This window comes from Achroia grisella, unplaced genomic scaffold (genome assembly GCF_030625045.1).
Source record: "Achroia grisella isolate CSIRO2021 unplaced genomic scaffold, CSIRO_AGI_Agris_v1 utg157, whole genome shotgun sequence".
In the NCBI taxonomy this organism is placed as follows: Eukaryota; Metazoa; Arthropoda; class Insecta; order Lepidoptera; family Pyralidae; genus Achroia; species Achroia grisella.
The window spans coordinates 2,818,114-2,839,402 of NW_026712653.1; the positions used below are offsets into that span (position 1 = coordinate 2,818,114).

General features: G+C 35.0%; 1 protein-coding gene across 1 annotated transcript; it reads left to right on the forward strand.

Moving 5' to 3' along the window:
* The first annotated feature begins 252 nt into the window (after positions 1–252).
* On the forward strand, positions 253–20,998 carry LOC131841001 (peroxisomal acyl-coenzyme A oxidase 3). Its single transcript, XM_059189231.1, has 12 exons — positions 253–381; positions 2,290–2,451; positions 5,762–5,920; positions 6,974–7,121; positions 9,323–9,497; positions 13,509–13,651; positions 14,933–15,066; positions 16,098–16,220; positions 16,944–17,063; positions 17,729–17,963; positions 18,346–18,785; positions 20,018–20,998. Exons 1-12 carry the CDS (start codon positions 253–255, stop codon positions 20,111–20,113), a joined length of 2,064 nt encoding a protein of 687 aa, XP_059045214.1. The 3' UTR covers positions 20,114–20,998.
* Positions 20,999–21,289: the final 291 nt, after the last annotated feature.

Below are 21,289 nucleotides of genomic sequence, written 5' to 3' on the forward strand. Positions count from 1 at the left end.
GATAATATAATCAAACATTTTTGTTTCCTCATTTAATTTCAAGGTGACAATTCGGCGTCTAGATTAGTATTTCATAGTTATTTCACGGTATATCGTGTTCATAAAATTCATGTGCGGAGGAATTTGAAATGTCTTCCATTAAAAGCTATTTAATAGTAGTTTAGTCATCGGTAACAATAGAAATCGTGGCCATACATTATTGTTGTCCAATATAGGCAGCGGTATCTCGTCGTGAATAATTATTTTTTTAATATGGAAGAGCTTAGTTTTATTCCGGATATCCCGAACGGGCCTCTAGATGTGTATAGAAATAGCGCTACATTCGATTGGAAACGATTTAAGCTGTCCTTGGAAGGAGATAAGGAACTGTTAAAACTTAAGGTGAGTTGCTTCATACAGCTTACACGAATCTTTTCTTTTATGTGTGAATTAATGGCAAATAACCTGAGGGATCTCCTGATGGTAAGTGGTAACCGTCGCCTATATAGACCTATACATAAACAGGATCACGGAAATCGCATCATTATGTGACTCCTGCTGTACCACTTCCTTCGTAATTTTTTTCCCCATGTATTAATGTTATGCTTCTCTATGCTGTAATTTCTGTGAGATATGGCATTGAAATTTTGCTGCCTCATTTCTCTTCAACCAAAACAATTAAGCATGTTGCTTGGTGGCTGAACTGAGTTCCCCCACAGACTATTTCATGCAAAAACTGCTTTGAAAAATATGAAGTGCTGTGTCCATGTACATATCTATACTAGTTTTCTATTATTAAGAGCATGTACAACACAATTGGGGTCCAATGAAATGAAACTGATTTGTACGATTATGGTACACAAGCTTTATCCTCACAACATTTTTGAGATAAAAATTACCTAATGTTGAACCTCATGCCACAATGTATCTTAACATAAAATTCTGTTTAATGAAAAGGTAACAGACACAATGTATAGGCTGCCGAACAGAAGAATTGAGTTACAATGTAACTTTGGAACTTAACCCATAAAAATATTGAGTCAAGAATGCAACTTAATACTATTGGGTAGTATTGTTAAAACTGTAAATGGGTACATACCCATATTGCAAAACTGCCCTAAGGATGGATACATAGTTTAAACAAAAATATCCAATCTCTATTGGAGCGCTTGTTTAGAATTATTGGTTCACCATCATCAGTTCTGTTCTTTTAATTTGGATAGCTTCCACCAAAGAAGTTGATTTTGCCAACATCATATTTAGGGAGACACTGATATGGTTTACAATTTCTTGACTATGTTTATAAAAGTTAAGACTGTTTCATTTGGATCAGTCAAGTTGTATAACAATAATTGTGTCATTATTTTTTATTGTCACCCCCACTATCATAGTAATTTTTTTATCAACAATGTCTATTTTAGCAACAATGTGAACATGTTTACTATAAAACATGATTATTTGTAAACATCTTTTAATGTTAGACATAGACACCTATATAAATATACATAGTAAATAAACTGGCATTTAAAAAGAAAAAATAAGCAATTAAATTGAGTTTTTTGCCACTTCTTCTCCATTGGATCTATATAAGTATATATATTATACTGAATTGGACAGTAAAAAAAAATAATATAAAAAATTGATGTATAATAAGTGGCTAAAATGTCCAACATGAATAAATGAATTTTTGAATTGAAGCCATAATAATTCCGTTTCAATAAATAGGAAATAATGGACAGTTGTTACAATTAAACATATAATAACTTCTTGAGGATGTTTATATTGCTGACTCCATATAAATGGGATAAGGAAGAAGCAGATGATGATTTATTGTATAGCATAAACAAGATACCCACTGGATCTGTATTTTATTTATTTATTTATTCTTTTGCACACAAAATTGTATGCATGGCGGACTTAATGCCTGATGGCATTCTCTACGAGTCAACCGACGCGTTGATCAAAGATAGTATGGCGATGAAATTTTACAAGTATTAAATAGATTAATACAAAAAAGAAAATATATATATATATATATATGTAGGTGTATATATATAATATGAACTTAGAAATAGAAATCTATCTTTGAGATACCGAGGAGCTTGTGGATCGTATAGGACAGTTGAGTTGACAGAGAATTCTAACACTCCTGCTTCTAATCTGTATGTTAGCAATAATCTCATAAATTACTGAAAAGATTTTCATTTGTCAAAAAAATTATTTGTGATCAATTTTTACCTGTATAATATAGTGTTCTACCTCCTTTGCTTTTATTGGTTTGAAATAACAGAAATACATTTGTTGTTACAGTACAAAATATGGCAGACCCTAGAGAAGGACCCTCTCTTTGCCCACAACACTGTGTCCCCATCGGTAGAGGAGCAGAAACGCATCACGCAGCTTCAATTGAAGAGAATCAATGAATACAAATTCCTTACCAATGAGATGTTCAAATCCAGTTATAGTAAAAGAGTATGTATTAACATAATCTTAAATATTATATTAAAGTGTTATGGAACAAGTTATAATAATAATATAAGCCTTTATCACTAATTATGGGTCTGACAAACAAGCCCAAAGTCACTCAGAGAGCAATAGAGAGGGAGCTATGCTTAGAGTTTCTCTACGTGATCATATCAGAAATGAGAAAATCCACAGAAGAACCAGAGTGAGCGACACTAAGAATTGCGATACTGAAGTGACAATGCGCAGGGTACATAGTTTGTAGTGCAAATGCCTGTGTGCGAATGCTGCTAAGCGTGGGTTGCGAGCAGCGCAGGACCGATCGTCCTGGAAATTTTTGGGAAAGTCCTTTGTTCAGCAGTGGACGTCTTCAGGGCTGTAATAATGATGACTAGCCTTTATTAAGGCAATACACATTTTTGTATATTATAATGAAATTATGTATAGATATATACACAAATTAGGCATCAACAAATTGTTAGTATTATTATTATTCAGTAACATGTTACTTAACTCTAAAAAACATTGTTTAGAATTCATAATTAGATAGATTCAGTAGTATATCCTGACCGCCTGCCTGTCATTTTACAATTCCATAATTAAACTACTGAAATAATTTTACAAATATAGGTATATGAATAAATGAATTGGAATTTAATTAAGAATCATTGCTAAGAATGTATGGTGTTGACAAATTACGAGACTATTTTTCCTCCTTGAATATTTTCCTGTGCAATCGTAAGTTTATTTACTAAGGAATTTATATTAATTAAAGATTAACTGGCTCGTTGGTCTAACACACTGCTTTACTTTCCGTATGTCGCGGTTCCATTCCGCTACAGTACAAACATTTGTATTTATGGGTATGATTATACACTTACAGTCATGATTATATATCATACATACAAAAGTAACAGTAAGTTCTGGATTATTCTACAGAGAAAAGACAAAAAAAAAAATAAAAATGCACAAAAAATATATATATATATTATTATTTATATAATAAATATAAACATATATATACATTTACATACATACATATACAAATAAGGAATATATAATATGATATACAAATACATACTCATACACAATACCTAAACACTATATGAATACATACCAAACAATCTGACAGCGAAAAATATTAGATTTATCTCCTTGGCGGTATATATCATAATACAAGTTCTGGATTATTCTAGATTATTATGTATATATATTTTATTTATATAATAAATTAGCTTTTGTCCGCGGCTTCGCTCGCGTTAATTTATCCCCTTAGGGGCGGTATTTATCAAAATCCTTTCTTAGGGGATGCCTACGTCATAGTAGATTTATGCATGCAAAGTCTCAGCCCGATCCGTCCAGTGGTTTGGGCTGTGCGTTGATACATCACTATGTCAGTCACCTTTGAGTTATATATATATATATATATATATATATATATATATAGATATAGGTATATAATTAGGTATTTATATCAGTTGTCTAATACTCATAACAGAAGCTATGCTAGGTGGCGCTGTGATTTTTTTATGGTTAATAATGAAATTTGGCTCCTGCCTTTTCTAACGGTTTACACTGGCGGGGCACCAGAGGATGATAGATGAGCATGAGGTACGGTCAGTTAGCCCATCGTGGCAAATTCACTATGTATTTAGCACGATGGTTTCCATGGATTGATGGAACCGCGTGGAGGTCAACCTGACATGGTACATAGGTAGCAATGGGACCATAGTCCACATTACACAGTCGCCATCGACAGGGAATTCATCCCCACACTCTGGAACCTAAGTGGTCCCGAACAGTGCGGTTTCAGAGGAGTTTCCTTCCGCGTACACTTAGTTTGTGGAATGAACTTCCAGCCGAGGTTTTCCCACGAGACTACAGCATGGGGTTTTTCAAGAAGGGTATATTAAGGTTTCTTAATGGCCGGCAACGCGCACGTGATGCCCCTGGTGTTTCAGGCGTTCATAGGATACGGTAACCATTTACCAACCGATGGGCCGTATGTTGACTGCCACCATCATAGTATAAAAAAAATATTAATTATATGTATAGACTCCGTTCTGGACATTATCCATCGGTGAAGTTTGCATACCTGATGAAAAAAAGCAATTCACAAAATGTGGTACAATAGAGGATGTATATCATTTGTTGATGGAGTGTGTCAGGAACGAGAGTCTACGACATGGAATAACGTCAGACCATGAAATAAATATATTAGATGTTGGTGCCATACAAACTGTTTTAGCCGATCCTTCGGGCGATGTGGCTAGGTAAGGCAATTTATTCACTGATAAGGCAATTTATTCACTGGTGAGGTAATGGAGTGATTGGTTTTAGGGTACAATGGGACTGACATGTACTTAGATGGTACAAAAGTCCCTAAATTTAAAAAGAAATTAAAATAAAAATTACCTCTCACGTGAATTGGTTATTATAATTTTTGTTCTGGATTAAATTAACTACTACTAAACAGAAGTAAAAGCAATCATCAAATGTTTACGGCTGACCTACATAGTGTAGTTGTTTAGTACACTTCTTCACAATTGGACCGTCGCGACAAATATTTGTACCAATGATCACTTCTGTTTGCATTGTAATGTGTGTGAATTAGTCTCTGCCTATTTTTTTTACTAGCCGTTTCCTGAGACGGCGACCGCGTGGTTTTTTTTTTATTAAAAAAAATATAAAGTAGTGTAAGTTCCTATATTATGTCTTATATGTAGGTGGCAGTGCTACAGGTCCAAGCACCTGCAATAGCCCAGACCCCCAATAAAAAAGCTATACTAGCTATCTGCAAGTAAAAGTCTTGTCAAAATCGGTCCAGCCGTTTCCGACATTAGCAAGTACAAACAGACAGACATTTTTAAAATTAATTTAACATGAAATGAAAAAATTACTACGGAACTTTAATTTTATTTATTTGTATAGATCACTCCTCTGGAATTACTCTATTTATTGCTGAAAACTGTATTAAAATCCGTTGCGTAATTTAAAAGATATAAGCGAACAGACATCGGCGGTGACTTTGTTTTATATATACTATTATACTAGCTGTGCTCGCGGTTTGATCTGCATGAAATTTATAGCCGGTATGTTATTCTGATGTACTAGTATAAGCTATATGAACCTTTTCAGTAGAAAAGGTTCATCGAAATCTGTTCAGTACTTTTTGCGTGAAAGAGTAACAAACATCCATCTATACCCACAATTATGGGGTGTATAATATTATTAGGATTGAACACACTCCATAACATTATAGAGTTAATACAGAATTTTCTTAATTTTGAAGTGTATTGAAACTAAAGTTTGTCCACAGACCCGAGCTCTCATGACGATAAACGAAGCAGTCCAATCTCTCAACCCCAGTCTCTCCGTCAAGATGGCGATTGGCATCTACCTGTTTTCCAATGCTTTGCTATCACTGGGCACTGAACGTCATCTGAAATTTTATGAAGCCACCATTCTTAACAGAGAGGTAAGTTAGCGTCTTACTTTTGAAATGTCTTCAAGTAAAATATATTATTTGTTTATGGATGATAATGGAATAATGCACCCGCCTGCGGTAATGGTTTACGCTAGAGGGCACCAGTGGACGATGACAAAATAAGCATAAAGTCAGGTCAGTTAGCATATCTTGGCAAATGGCAATTTACCACGATGGTTTCCAGGAGAAACCACATGGAGGTCAACCTGACATGTCACACGATGGTTTCCAGGATGGTCAAACTGACATGGCACATTGCTAGCAATTTACTACGATGGTTTCCAGGCGAAACCACATGGAGATCAACCTGACAATGCACATTGCTAGAACTTACCACGATGGTTTAAAAAACCACATGGAGATCAACCTGACATGGCATTATTATTTAGCAATTTACCACTACTAATATTACTAACAATCCCGTTCCCACAGTATAAAATATTAGTCTACCTTTAAAAGTCGACTGGTAGGAAAATATTGTTTTTTTGTAGTATATGTAACTATTTATCGGCATTTGTAATAATTTTGAATATTATTGATATTAATATAAATATAAAAAACTTGACGTTTATAAGCAGCTAAAATGTCCTACATGAATAAATTATTTTTTATTTAATTTAATTTAAAATAGAAATAATATTTATATTTTATAAACTTAATATAAACACTTTAGATTAGGTATTCATATTTTTTTTATTCTACCACTCATTTGGCAGACTGTTCAGAAAAAGAACGAGCTAGAAACAGATGTGCTCCTCTTTTAACTATTATTATTATCCTAGAGTTATTATTATTATTTAGGTACACCAATTTATTTAAATCGGAGATAACATAAAATTTACTTTAATGAAGTATTATTAATAGTGTATTTTGTATAGATATTAGCAAACGGAACTCAGACTCATCACAAGAAGAAACATGCGTGTTTCTCTTTTAAAGTTTGAATTTTCCTAGGGTTATTATTATTATTTACATCATTTTTTTTAATTGGAGTTAACAGAAATTATACTTAATGAAGTATTATTAATAGTGTATTTTGTACAGATTTTGGCAAGTTTCGCACTAACGGAAGTCGCGCACGGGTCGGACGCGCGTCTGATGCGGACCACGGCGACGTACGACCCCGCCCGCCGGCAGTTCGTCATCCACACACCGGACTTCGAGGCCGCCAAATGCTGGGTTGGTAATCTAGGTAAAAGTTTGTGTGGATATCACTTTGTTATTATTTTATAGATTATCTATTATACTGGTCAACACAAGTTTTGTTTCCTTAATTTTTTTTTCTGAGTTTGAGTTTTTTATGGCTCTGAGTATGAAGAAAATACTGGGAGATTGCTAATAGCTTCAATTATTGATATATACAGTAGGGTACAAGCACATAGGATGTGTAGTGGCATGGAATGAAAAACAATAGAATGCTGATATACAGTCGGTCGTCGTCAGTTGACCTGAAATTTAATATATCTTTGATGGCAAACTACGTTTATTTTTCACCTTCATTTTACGTAAATGGTCCTATTAGTTATCTCTTATATATTATTACATCATACCTCTTAATAATATTTCAAGGCGTGTTATGTGTTTAAAATTAAAAATTCGTAGTTTTATTTGATACAATCAAGCTCAACTTTTATAACCCCCGTCCAATTCAACTTTTATACCCTCTTTGATCGATTCTCCGTTCTATTCAGAAGGGGAATCGATAATCCGATATTACGACGACCTAATCCGAGGTTTAATCCTTTAGCTTTGCCTTCATACTAAAGTCGTATCTGTCAGGCAGGAGTTGGCTTTCAGTTGCTCCATAACTCCTTCACCGGGGTTGGTGCCATCTTCACTCGCCCCCTATCGTTCAGTGAAGCTGTAAAGGCTATTTGCGACCAACAGCATTGGAATAGAACGAAAAAAATAAGTTTTATGTTTTCAATAAAGATACGAACATTTTCTTACAATAGCATTACGCAATCCAAAGCGATTGTAAATTTTATAGGGCTGCTTGAATAATGATGTATTGTAATGGTTTTTATACGATTACCACAGTATATGTGATTTAAAAAGTAATTGATAAGTTTATGACCAACTGGGAGTAATTTTTAAGATTAAAAACACGATATGGAAATGAATTAAGTATTTATTAAATTTACCCCAATGAAACAAAGTTTGCACAAAGTCTCGCACGATGCAAACGTTTGTATTTATGGTTATGATTCTTTGTCTTGGTCTGGGTGTAACCTATGTATATTATGTATGTATTTACAAAAAATATATGTATTAGAAAATAGATACCCATATGTGTTATGGGTATTGCTCTGCTTTGTTATGGATTACAAAATATATTGTCATTTCCATTTCGTTATATCCGGTTTCTACTGTATCCACAGTTTATCTCCATTTAGAAATTGCTGTAAAGTGATGAATGGATATTTTAAATAGGTTTCGAAGATTGATTAACATACAAACACATAGAAACTCACGCAATATTATTATTAGTTGCCATGCACTATAACCCATATACCTACATTTTTTTAAGAAGGACATCCATTTACTCTTATATTAATCTGGCCTCACATTATTAGGTTCAGACGGCCGATTGTTCACCATCCTGCTCTGATTGGCGCATTGCTAAAGAATGCGGATCATAGGACCAAATGGGCCAATCGAAATGTGCGGCCAGATTTTTCCGGATTAATCATATAGTACCTACTGGCCAGGCGGCTGACCTCGCGAATAAAAACCATATACTACATTATGTTAAAACTAGTTTTTTTTTAACTTAAAACCTTTGAAACTGGTCCGTAATTATGTAAATCAATATTGTATGAATTGCGTTCATTATTTGCACGTGTCGTAATATGATACCACTGGATATTATCAGCTTTTGCTTGCTTTCACTCTTATCGGTTTTATTAGTGTTGTCGCGGTCGCTGTCTGTAGTATTACTATTCTTGACTAGTAACCCAATCCGGCTTCGTTCGCTGCTCATAAATTTGCAAATTTTGTATATATTATCATAATATATACCTTATGTCATTACAGAATAGGTTACAATATCGATGTCGGCAGCTGAAAAACTAGAATGAATCTATCTAAGAGACGGCCTCGGTGGTCTAGCGGTTTAGCAATCGGCTTTACTTTCCTATGGTCGCGGGTACGATCCTACAATACAAACATTAGTACTCATAAGTCTGTATTGATTTGGGTGTTTTAAATGTATATTATGTATGTATTTACCAAAAAATATGTCTAAATATTTATATTAGTTGTGTAGTACCCATAACACTGCTTAGCTTGGGACCAGATGGCGCTGTTTGATTTGTCCTGAGATATTATATTATTATGAAAAAAATAGAGTTGTATTATTTTCCATGAAACATAACAATGTCATATTTTCAGGTAGAACATGCACCCATACACTGCTGTTCGCGCAATTGATTACACCGGACGGTAAGAATCACGGACTGCATGGCTTCGTGGTGCCCATCCGGGACCCTGACACGCTGGAGACCTATCCTGGACTCATAGTCGGAGACATGGGGGAGAAGATCGGCGTCAACGGAATTGATAATGGGTAAGTATCTATATGAAACCTCCAAATACTGCCATTGGGGGATGGGATTGTTAATAATGTGGGCTAACAACCCCTTTGCTAGCAATGTACCATGTCAGGTTGACCTCCACGCGGATTCCCCTGGAAACCATCGGGGTAAATTGCCACTTGTCAAGATGGGCTAACTGGCCTGACTTCAAGTTCATTTTGTCATAGTCCACTGGTGACCGTCAGCATAAACCATTAGCGCATGTGGGTGCATCATTCTATTATCATAAAAAAAACCGTCATTGCGGGGAGGATTGTTAGAAATGTGGATTAATACCTATATTGTTTCAATGTACCGTATCAGGTCGACTTCCACGTGGTTTAGCCTGGAAACCATATTGATAAATTCCAAGTGAACTTACCGCTATGGGCTGACTGACTTGATCTCGTCCTCTACTGGTGTCACGCCAGCGTAAACCGTTAGCAGAGCAGCAGGCGGTGCACCATACCATTATTATCCTTAAAAGAATCACCGCCAAGAGATTGGATTTTTATTTTAGCGTAGGGGCAAATGAGCTGCACACCTGATAACTGTAATTGATTAGCACCCGCAACACCTGAGGAATGGCAGGTGAGTTAGATAGATAGATGAAAGATTTATTTATATCTTCAACACACACATAAGAGCAATACAAAAAATGTGTAACAATAAAAAAACAAAGTTACAAAATTTTACTGAATCATATGGCGCACACATGATTTCAATTTAGTAACTTTTTTTTGCAGCAACATAAAATAGTCAATATGTTATCTTGTGGGCCTACTAGTCTGTACCCACTAGTCAGATTTTCTTTAAAAAAAGTTTGTTTTAGAATGACAATTAAATTGAATTCATTAATGCTTGTTTACCGCCGTAGTAACCGACGACCTCGGTGGTATAGCGGTCTAGCACACCGCTTTACGTCCAATGGTTGCGGGTTCGATACCTCGCAAGGCACAAACATTTGTATCCATGAGTATGATTGTTTGTATCAGTCTGGATGTTTTTATGTATAATATGAATTTACGAAAAAAAAAATCTATGTATTTGTATCAGTTATTTAGTACCCATAACACAAGCTTTAGCTAGCTTAACTTGTGTCTTGATGGCGCTGCGTGAATTGTCCTGAGATTATTATTATTATAAAAAAAAAAAGAAAAGTAACCTATATTTAGCTCTATTAAAAAATGAGCAAGGTATTGGTACTGTAATGAATTTTCAGAATAACGAAATGAATATCTTATATTTACTGTAATAACTATATTATTACAGTAAATATAAGATTCTTTTTGATAAGCTGAGTAGAGCAGAATGTAAATATTTACCGAAAAATGTTGATTGAAATATTGCTATCGCGCTTGTGTGACGGAACACGCAAGGCCTCTGATAGAGAGACATAGAACGAAGTATACCAACATCGTAATTTTATAAGTCTTTTATTTTACCTATTTTTTTTCGGTCTATACCAAAATAGTAGCATTTTAGAATATTATTAGGACACGTACAGACTAAAACCTATTGTTCACCTAACGATTATTTAAATCTAAAACGTGCTTGGCGTTAGTTATTTATATTTAATACTAGTATAGTAAGGTTGCTGCAATATATGAATGAAAAAATATTTAAAAATGATTAAGCTGCTGGTACTGTATTAGCTTGCAGTAATATATAAGTAAAAAAAAATTTAAACTGTTTCTGAGATTAATCCTAAATACATATATGTAGATTAGTATACCTATAATATCCATATACCGACCATATAAAAAAATCATTTTGTCTCTGTTTGTGCATAAGAAAAATTATTATTTTTATATGTATACTATTAATAATAATAATAGTCCTGGGACAAATCAAACAACGTCCGCTAGTCCCAAGGTAAGCGGAGCTTTTGATATGGTGAGTACTAGACGACTGATATAAATACTTAGATCCTTTTTTAGAAATACGTACATAATATATGTAATGTAATGCCCAGAACGAAACAATCGTACTCTTGAATACAAATGTTTATACCGTGCGAGGACTCGAACCCGCGACCATGGTAAGTAAACCGCTAAACTACTGAGGCCATAAAATGTATGAATCAGAACATTAATCCTAAATACATATATATAATGCAGCAAATTTTTATCTGATAAACGTGAATATGTCTAGGAAATGTTGTATGAAGTGCTTTGATGGTCGTTGTTCGTCGTTGCGGAATGTTTGTATAATAACATGAGTGCTATTTTATCTTATAAATTGTATGAGAACATTCATACTGCAGATAATATTGTTACATCAACGGATATGTTGGTTGCGAAATAAATTGACATAGAAACTAGGATTCGACTTTGACATAAGGACTTATCTTTTATTTGAAACAGAATGTACATAAGGACAGCACTGAATTTTTTACCTTAAGTTGAACTTGAGATGATTCTTTTTTCACTGCATGTGGTGGTATATTTAAAACTTCTTTGTATACAGTACAGTAGTTATTATATTTTTAATGATATGACATAAATGAATTTAGGATTGAATATATTCTTAATGTCGAAACTTAAAAATATATATAGCAAAATTAGTCCTAAAAGTAAAAAAAGTATTTGGGTGGATCAACCTTATCACTTCCTAAACCTAATTATAAATTAATAAATTGCAGTGAAACTGTAAATGATAAATTCCACCCTTAAGGGGATAAATTAACGCGAGCGAAACCGCGGGCAATCGCTAGTATATATATGACATAACAACTTACCGTATTTACCGGGTCATCTAGTAGTGTTATTTTACTAATATTATAAACGCAAAATTTTGTTCATCTGGATCGATGAATGGATGTTTTCTACTCTTTCAAAAACTACTGAATGGATTTTAAAGAGGTAATGATGTGAAATGATTTTTATACAGATATATACAGTACACCATAAAACTACAATAATATAGCTCATATATCGGAATCACACATAGGCTATAAATTTTACAGCTAGTACATGATAACGTTTTCCAAACGTGGAATAACCGTCACACTGTATAGGTTGACCTAGTCCTCTATGATAATGTAGAACCGCAAGGCAGAACGACAAAGCGTTGAAGTAGAACGCGCTAACTAACAAAAAATCCAATGACATTGATTACGGAGCTTGACAAATGACATAGAAAATAAAATAGAATAGGATTTTTTGACTCGTCTTAACACAACAATAATTAAAAAAAAAAATCAAACAACAATTTACACACATTCCAAAAGAGAGCCAATGTGGACTACAACCAACAATCCAACATAATGCTGGAAACTGGATTTCATATCTTTAGATGTATAATCATCGATTGCTAGCAATAAAACATTCTATGGTCTCGGTGGTCTAGCGGTTTAGTACGCCTCTTTATTCCGATGATCGCGGGTTCGATACCTCGCACGGTACATGAGTGCGATTTTTTTTATGATAATGGAATGGTGCACCCGGTTACGCTGCGCTAACGGTTTACGTTGGCGGGGCACCAGTGGAGGATGATAAGATGAGTATGAGGTCAGGTCAGTTAGTCCATCGTGACAAATTCACGAAGAATTTAGCACGACGGTTCCCAGGGGGAACCGCGTGGAGATCAACCTGACATGGTACATTGCTAGCAATAAGGAAATCAATCCACATTACTAACAATCTCCTTTCCGCCCTATGAGTGCGATTGTTTGTATCGTTCTGGTTGTATTCTATATTATGTTTATGTTTACAAAATTAATATCTGCTGTATTATGTTAATATCTGCTGAATTCGCAACGAAACTGACTGACCATTTGACCTTGGTGGCGGAAAAAACCTTATCGCACATGACTTTGTACAAAGTTTTATTCTGCTCTGCTGTTTGTTACGCTTAAACCAAGTAAAAGTGGGTGGGGGTCATTGTGTATAAGTAAGTTTATGAGTGTTATGTAGGACTTTATTATTATTATTTACATTCTTGTCGCATTTACTCAGCTTTTGCTGGTTTTTACCACACTTATTATTATTAATTGTTGCCAGGTTCATAATGTTCAATCAATACCGGATACCGCGGGATAATCTCCTGAACAGAACAGCAGACGTCACAGAAGATGGAGTCTACGAAAGCTCCTTCTCGGAACCGTCCAGGATATTGGGCGCTGCGCTGGAGAATCTATCAGCTGGTATTTTTTTTTTACTTTTCTATACTTCCTACTAAATTGGCCTCCCTAATGGAAGGACCGAAATGTGGCCTATATACATGTATATACAGCAACACGGACGGGCGGTTTGTTAATAGTATGTACATGTGTGATATGAGTATAGATCTAATAACGATCGGAATTAGACGTCGGACTTGGGAAGATCATTACCTCTTCCAGTAAACGGTGGTTAGGTTTCCGCACTGAATATATGTGGTCTAGCATATACTAGTGTTAATAGCTCGTCGTATTTGTAAGTTGAAGTGACAGTGAGCTAATCGTATCTGTCGCAGAACCGATGGCGTGGTCTAGAGAGGAAACCGCGAATTGACAAACGTAGTGTTGCATAGATTCTTTTTGTTTTGTACCTTTTTTATTTTTTCTTCCTTTTTGTTTATAAGTTAAATTTTTTTTTGTTTTGATAAAAATAAATATTTTGTAAATATATATATTTACAAAATTTTTAAAAAATAAACTATGTGTCTATATTCGCAACACAGTTTTATACTTCTGTGAATATCATCGTTTCTTCAGTAAATTAGTACACATATTTTCTGTATTAAGTAAATCAATAAAATAAAAATAAAAAAAAAAGTGTAGGACGCCCGCTGCCAGGTGGAGCGACCACATACGTAGGGTTGGGGGTAATAACTGGAAGAAAAGGGCTGAAGATCGTGGTTTGGGAGAGGCGTATGTCCAGTAGTAGACTACAGTGGGCTGATGATGATGATGATATACTAATAGTAGTGAAATTAAACAAAATAGTTATAAATCCATTAAGTAATTATATATTTAAAAATGCAGTATACATATATGTATACTTTCTACTTATTTAAGTCATAGAGGTTAAAAAAATGTTTCATAAATTTTATGTCATTGTTCGTGACTGGTATTAAAAACGCTTATAAGAATGCTGTTTTGAGTTTCGTAAATTTACATTAAATGCTTATTTTATCAAATTGCTTCATAAAGTATCAAGTTATAACCTATTGTCATTCTGAATACCGCGCGCACGAGGTCGCGGTCACAGTACTAATATTAAACAATACTAATATTATAAAGACGTTATAGGTTTTAGGTTTTGTTGTTCGCGGTAATCTCCAGAACTATTAATCTGATTTTGAGAATCATTTTAGTGTTGAATAGCCGATTTATAGAGAAAGATTCTAACTAATCCTGTATGACGTCATGCTACAACAAAAGAAAACGGAGCTGTAATGAAAATATTGCAAAAAAAAAGTTAATAATATTGTCTGTTATCAGGTCGAATAGGCATAATGCAAGAGAGTTGCCACACAATATCCAGCGCTGTTGCTATTGCAATAAGGTACGCGGCGACACGCAAGCAGTTCGGCGAGCGAGACAACGAGATACCACTGATCGAGTACGAGCTCCATGTTAGTTGCTTATTATGTAATGTTAGAACCCCAATAGAACCCCTCTTTTATCCCTTTATTTGAGGTCGGAGCAGTATATCATCTTTCATTGATCCCTATCGGCCCTTATATCTGAGCTTACCTATACTTACATATCATCTTTCACACAATCCATCCATCTCTTTTTAATCGTCCTCTCCCATTCTATCCATAGATGTTCAGATTATATACTTTCTTTAAGGTTCCGCATAATATGCTCATACCAAATCACCCAAAAGTAGAACCCCATCATATGAATTCGTAAAAATATTCTGAAACTAGATTTTACGGTCAGACAAAAACATATTTTCTGCTCACCTTAACACAGAAAATTTGTTGAAATACCGTCAGTTAAATCAACACTAGTAAATGTTTTGATAGCCTTCATTCGCCAGAATCTTCATAAATTATAGCCAATAAAAACAGCCGAATAAATTTCAGCCCGAGCCGAAGGCGAGTGTGTTCAACTGTAATACAGCCGACTGTAATATCGCACGACGTTTTTCAACACGTTTGCTAGGAAATAGAATAAAAATTATCATATTTTATTTATTTTTAATTTACGAAACAGTTTTTTATTAAATAAACTAAACTATAAAACTGATATGCACACTATTGCTTTCCCGCCGTTTTACTTTTTTAAATCAGCGCGCTGCCTACTGGCTGGCGCCGCGAGGCAGTTAGTTCGAAATTTGATAAAAGAAATCGCAAATAGTGCAGTTATGGATTATAACTTCACTGTTTACATTTATAACGCAGCCGTGTTTTATGAGCTGCTTCATATATCGAAAACAGATGGCATTAGATCGAATTTACACACAAGGCACTGTAATATTAACAACAAAAATAAAAACAGATATACAAATACATTGGTCAGGCACAAAATACAATACACTACAAATATACAGATAAAACAGAATTTACGACCAAGTGTGTTGAAAATATATTTTTTTATGAAGAGATTTCCATGCCCAATAGTGGGACAATAGTGAAATATTACAACTTTGTTGCAGCAATGGCGACTCTTTGGGTACGTCGCCACAGCTGTCGTGTTCCGTATATACATAGAGAGCTTCACAAGGATCTACCTGAATATCGTCGAGAAGTCCAATGCCGGCCTTAAAGTTGATGACTTGGTAAGTTCTGGATATATTGCATACAGCGCCATCTAGTTACAAAGTTCAGACTACACATAATCACCTCGGGTGAATACGCACCAAATGCTGTTCCAAACTAAAATGTATGACTAGTTGCTTAGGTATCAATATCTGTTGCATGTCTATAGTTTCTCGCTCACATTATTCTATATCTTCGTTGTTGATCTTCGGTGTTCCATTCTATCAATTATTTATCTCTGGTCTGTTTTTTATTGCGAATATTTGAAACGGGGGACCTATTTTAACGACTTTCGCTATCTATTTTAACGACTTTCGCTATCGTTTATTTTAATAAAAAAATAGCCGCGCAGTAGTCACTGGCAACGGCGAGTTCAACAATCGGATAGACAACCCATGTTTAACACAATATGCTATAGAGTATACTACAATAAGTCACTATTATTTACACTACGTATATTAATCTTATTACGTGACCAAAAAAGCGACCAAATATTTTGTTTCGAACTCTTCTAATGCTAATGGCTGCAACTGGCCTTTATAGCAGGGTTAACACATTAAAATTACTATAATTTTAGTATATGAGAGAGTCAAACTTTAGCGCGTTACAATTTTGCTATTAACGCCATCTAGTAACAGACATGGGAAACAATTCCAGTAAATGAAATAATCCCCTCAAATTGTAAAAGATGTACGTGTAGTGTAGTACAACGTCGACTGACCGACGGCCCGTTCTGGTGACAGAGTGAGGCGGTTTCAGAGATCCACGCGATGGTGTCCAGCTCGAAGCCGCTGCTCACGTGGACCGTGCTGGAGGCGGCGCAGCAGTGCAGGGAGGCCTGCGGGGGCCACGGCTATCTGAAGGTTAGTCTGTACCATTTATTACTGCAACTTCTAGTCCCTTTGCTACTTATTTTCTACTAGAGACCCATCCCGGCATCGCACCGATGCTTTACAAATCTTTGAATTTCTCGACTTGTTCTATACTATAACACATGTATTATACATATAAACCTTCCTCTTGAATTACTCTATCTATTGCTAAGGTCCGCTGCGTAATGTCCAATATATAAAGTATTGTATTTTTAATAGTTATATACTTATTTTTTTATAAACATACATACATAATATATTTACATAGGAAACATCCAGACCAATTCAATCAATCATACTTGACTTGAATACAAATGTCTGTACCATGCGAGGAATCGAACCCACTACTATCAGCAGCAGAGCGGTGTCCTAAACCGGTAGACCATCGAGGCCTTGAAATCTTTACAATACTTTAGACAATATAAAATTTATACTATGCAAACATTTCGACAGTCTCGGTTATTGTTGTGTACTATAAAACAGTTGACGCCGCTGCCTGTTCGCTTATTACTTCTTATTGAGTACGGTTATCTTCTACTGTTACAATTAAAATATATTGTTTTACAATATACCTAATTTTATAACTGTACTGTATAAACTACCTTGTCTATGCCAGTTATTATCTATGCTTCAAACTGCTTATTTCCCCTCATCAGTGCGCGAACCTGGGAGATCTTCGCAGCCACCACGAAGCAACAGTGACTTACGAGGGCGACAACAGTGTTCTGTCGCAGCAGGCCGGCAACTGGCTACTCCGGCAGCACGCAGCCGCTCAGCAGGGTAACACCGTCGATTCCCCGTTAGGAACCGTCAGCTTCCTTACGGACAGTCGCAACCTGCTGAGTGAAACCTTCCGCTGCACCACCACTGATCAGCTCAAGACCCCACAATGTAAGAATAGAAATATAATCTTTATTCAAATAAACTCAATTCAAGCTCTTTTGAATAGTCATGTTTTACCACTCATTTGGAACCACAGTTTAACACTCAGAATTATTTCCGATGGTGGCTAGTTCGATTCCTCACACGGTGCAAATATTTGTATTCATGAGTATGATTGTTTGTATTGGTCTGAGTGTTTTCTATGTATATTATAAAAAAATTATTTATAAAAAAAATGTATTTAAGTGTTTGTATTAGTTGTGTAATACCATAACACAGGCTTAGCTTTGGTTGTGTCTAAATAGCTAGCTAGATAATGTGTGAATTGTCCTGTATTGTTATTAAAATATAGTTTTTAACTTGTTTAATGAAATTCAATATATTCTTTCAGTCATAACGTCAACATACAAATGGTTGCTATGCTGGCTTCTAAAGCAAACGCAAGAGAAATATGAATCGGAAATAGCAAAAGGCCTATCTAAATTCCAAGCGAAAACCAAATCACAAGTGTACCGTTGGAAGATTCTAACCAGGGTGTACGCAGAGTACTTAGTAATTATATTCAGTTTGGAATCTATAGAGAAAAAAGAGCGGGAACTGCAGCCGGTACTGTACAAACTATTCACTCTATATGGTCTATGGTCGCTGGATAAGCATTTGGTGGAATTGTACCAGGGTGGGTTTGGATCTGGTGAAGCGTTGGCGCGGCTCCTGCGTGGTGCTGTACTGGAACTGTGCAGAGACTTGAAGAGTGAAGTTGTGAGGGTGGTAGATGCTCTGGCGCCGACAGACTTCGTGTTGAACTCCGTTTTAGGCAAGAGCGATGGCAATGTAAGTTTATTTTTTTTTAGTTTACTGTAACAATATGTTTTATTACAACCAAAATTTGATGTCTTAAATTATTATTCTGACTGAAGCAGTTATAAGGGGACCAGTGTTATACAACCCATATATATGACCCCTTTATTAACAATCTCCATCCCTCACCCCCAAACCGAAGGGTAGAGAGGTAATATTGCACTTCGCTTCCAGTGGTCGTGGATTCAGTTCGTATAATAGGTCCAGTTCTATCATGTTACTAATTTGAGCATTTATTTTTGTTGTGTGTGTTTCATATTTTATCATGTAATATTATATAATATATCTAAAACGTTTTAAAGTACTGTAAAAGGACAAAATTGTGTTTATAGTGGTTTACCTGTATAGTTTCTCATCCATACACTGTTCCAAAGCTTGGGAGTATTGTATCACGATAATTTTGCATTTTAAGTAAATGTTATTAATACTACTGGATATTCTCTTTTATTAATAATAAATAGTGTTGATATAAACCCAAATCGAATATATATATGAAGGGACTTTAGGTTGCCGAGAGTTTGTTTGTATAGTCATGAAACTGAACCTTTTTTAATTTTCATGAAGAAACAAAGTGATAATCTGGAAATAAATCTTGGACTTTACATTATTTATATTGATTTTAATTTTACATTAATTTATCGAAAGACCTGCGACCATTCAAAGTAAAGAGTTGTGCTAATCAGTTAGACAACCGAGGTAATCGAATGAATGAGGATTTTATAACATTTGAAAACCTTCATAAAATCTCAGAGGAAGTAGGTGCTTCACCATCCAAACTAGATCTATTCTTATATAGTACTGGTAAATCTCCTTGTACCATGGGAAACCGATATACCTACCTAAAGATACATCTACATGTACAAAACAATTTTTACGAATATTTTTTTTAACGATAAATGGCTTTGTGGTTATTCTATATGCGGACGAATGGGATCGAGGTATATCAGCAAAAGCACTGATTCTTTCTTTATTCATCTTATAAATGATTCTTGAAGAATTTGCTACGATGATCTATTAGGCAATTTTATTCTCCATTCTTTAAATTTTCTCTGGCGCCCAGCAAGAATTTATGAATGTTCTTTCTTTTTCACCATTGTCATCTACTTTGTTTAATAAAACATCTCTTATATCCTGGGGATGAAAGAAAATGGTGACTTATTTATTCTTACATTGAGATCTTATTTTGTTGTTTCTTTCTTTTACAGCTGTACCAAAACATGCAGAAAGCATTCTTCAACAACCCCGGCGCGTTCGAGCGGGCTCCATGGTGGCGCGAGGTAGTACCACCATCCAAACTATAGTCAGACGTAATATTCTACATAATTGGAGGCCTCTAATGCAGTGCAGTGATCAAGCTGACTGCTACTCACGAATGACCCAGGTTTGATTATCGGTTCAATCAGTTTAGGATATAACTTCTAAATTGGCTGATGATTGTGTCCCATACACAGGGTATGTTAGTTCGAAGGCATCGACATAGTAATCTGAAAAGGAGATTGTAAAACTGTTTGTGAAACTGGAAATGGGTTATATTTACAATTGTAAAGTAGTTACATGACATTTCTTGCCCAGAAATGTGAAGGTCGACCTGATGTGGTATATCGTTTGCAATGGGACCCTTAGGCCCCATTACTAAAACCCCTTGATGTTTTTGATTACTATGTCAATGTTGGAGCAGAAAGAAATTGTGTATTTTGCAAATATTGTAAATCAGTGCTAACAGTGGGATGATTAAGGTCAGAATATATCGTAACTTGTTCTACATATTAAATAAATAAAAAAAAACTTCTGTAACTATTTACGCATGCCATACACAAACTAGTAATTAAGTCAACACTACATGTATATATCTGAACTTCTTGCAGGTCATAGTAATTGTAATTAAATAGAGAATTTCTTGTTGGTCGCTCAAATAACTGAATAAAAATATATGCTGTAGATTTCTGTAAAAATAATGTCAATCATGGTGGTTATCAGATATAAACTGCGAAACTACTTAAATAATTATTATAAAATTAATAAACTAAGGTCCAACTTAATAGTTATAATAGATTTTATTGACCTCAACTATTGGGCACAGTAAATGACGTAGAGACAAGTTTTTACTTAATTTTAATTAAATATTCATAATAATACCTCAGGATAATTCACACAGCGCAATCTAATCCCACGCTAGGCAGAGCTTGTGTTATAGATACTATACACTGATATAAATACATATGTAGCTGCACATTCTAGTATCACACAGGAGTGATCACAACAAATAAGAAGGATACGTGCACTTACTTGGATGGAGTCTTGTGCGACATGGATTTATCCTGGTTATTCGGTAATTTTACGATTTGCGATATGACAGACCGCGCGTACGTCAAGCCAAGTGCATACGTGGGTTCACCGCGCAAACCAACTTATGATTGTGACCGCTTCAAACATTACGCGCGGTAATCGAATTAAAAATGCACAATTTATAATTGGGA

Bases quoted from the DNA above. Each gene is read 5' to 3' on its own strand.
- LOC131841001 (XM_059189231.1), top strand. From the start codon at position 253: ATGGAAGAGCTTAGTTTTATTCCGGATATCCCGAACGGGCCTCTAGAT. The intron at 382-2,289 runs GTGAGTTGCTTC...TTGTTGTTACAG, and splicing joins AGGAACTGTTAAAACTTAAG to TACAAAATATGGCAGACCCT. The intron at 7,122-9,322 runs GTAAAAGTTTGT...TCATATTTTCAG, and splicing joins ATGCTGGGTTGGTAATCTAG to GTAGAACATGCACCCATACA.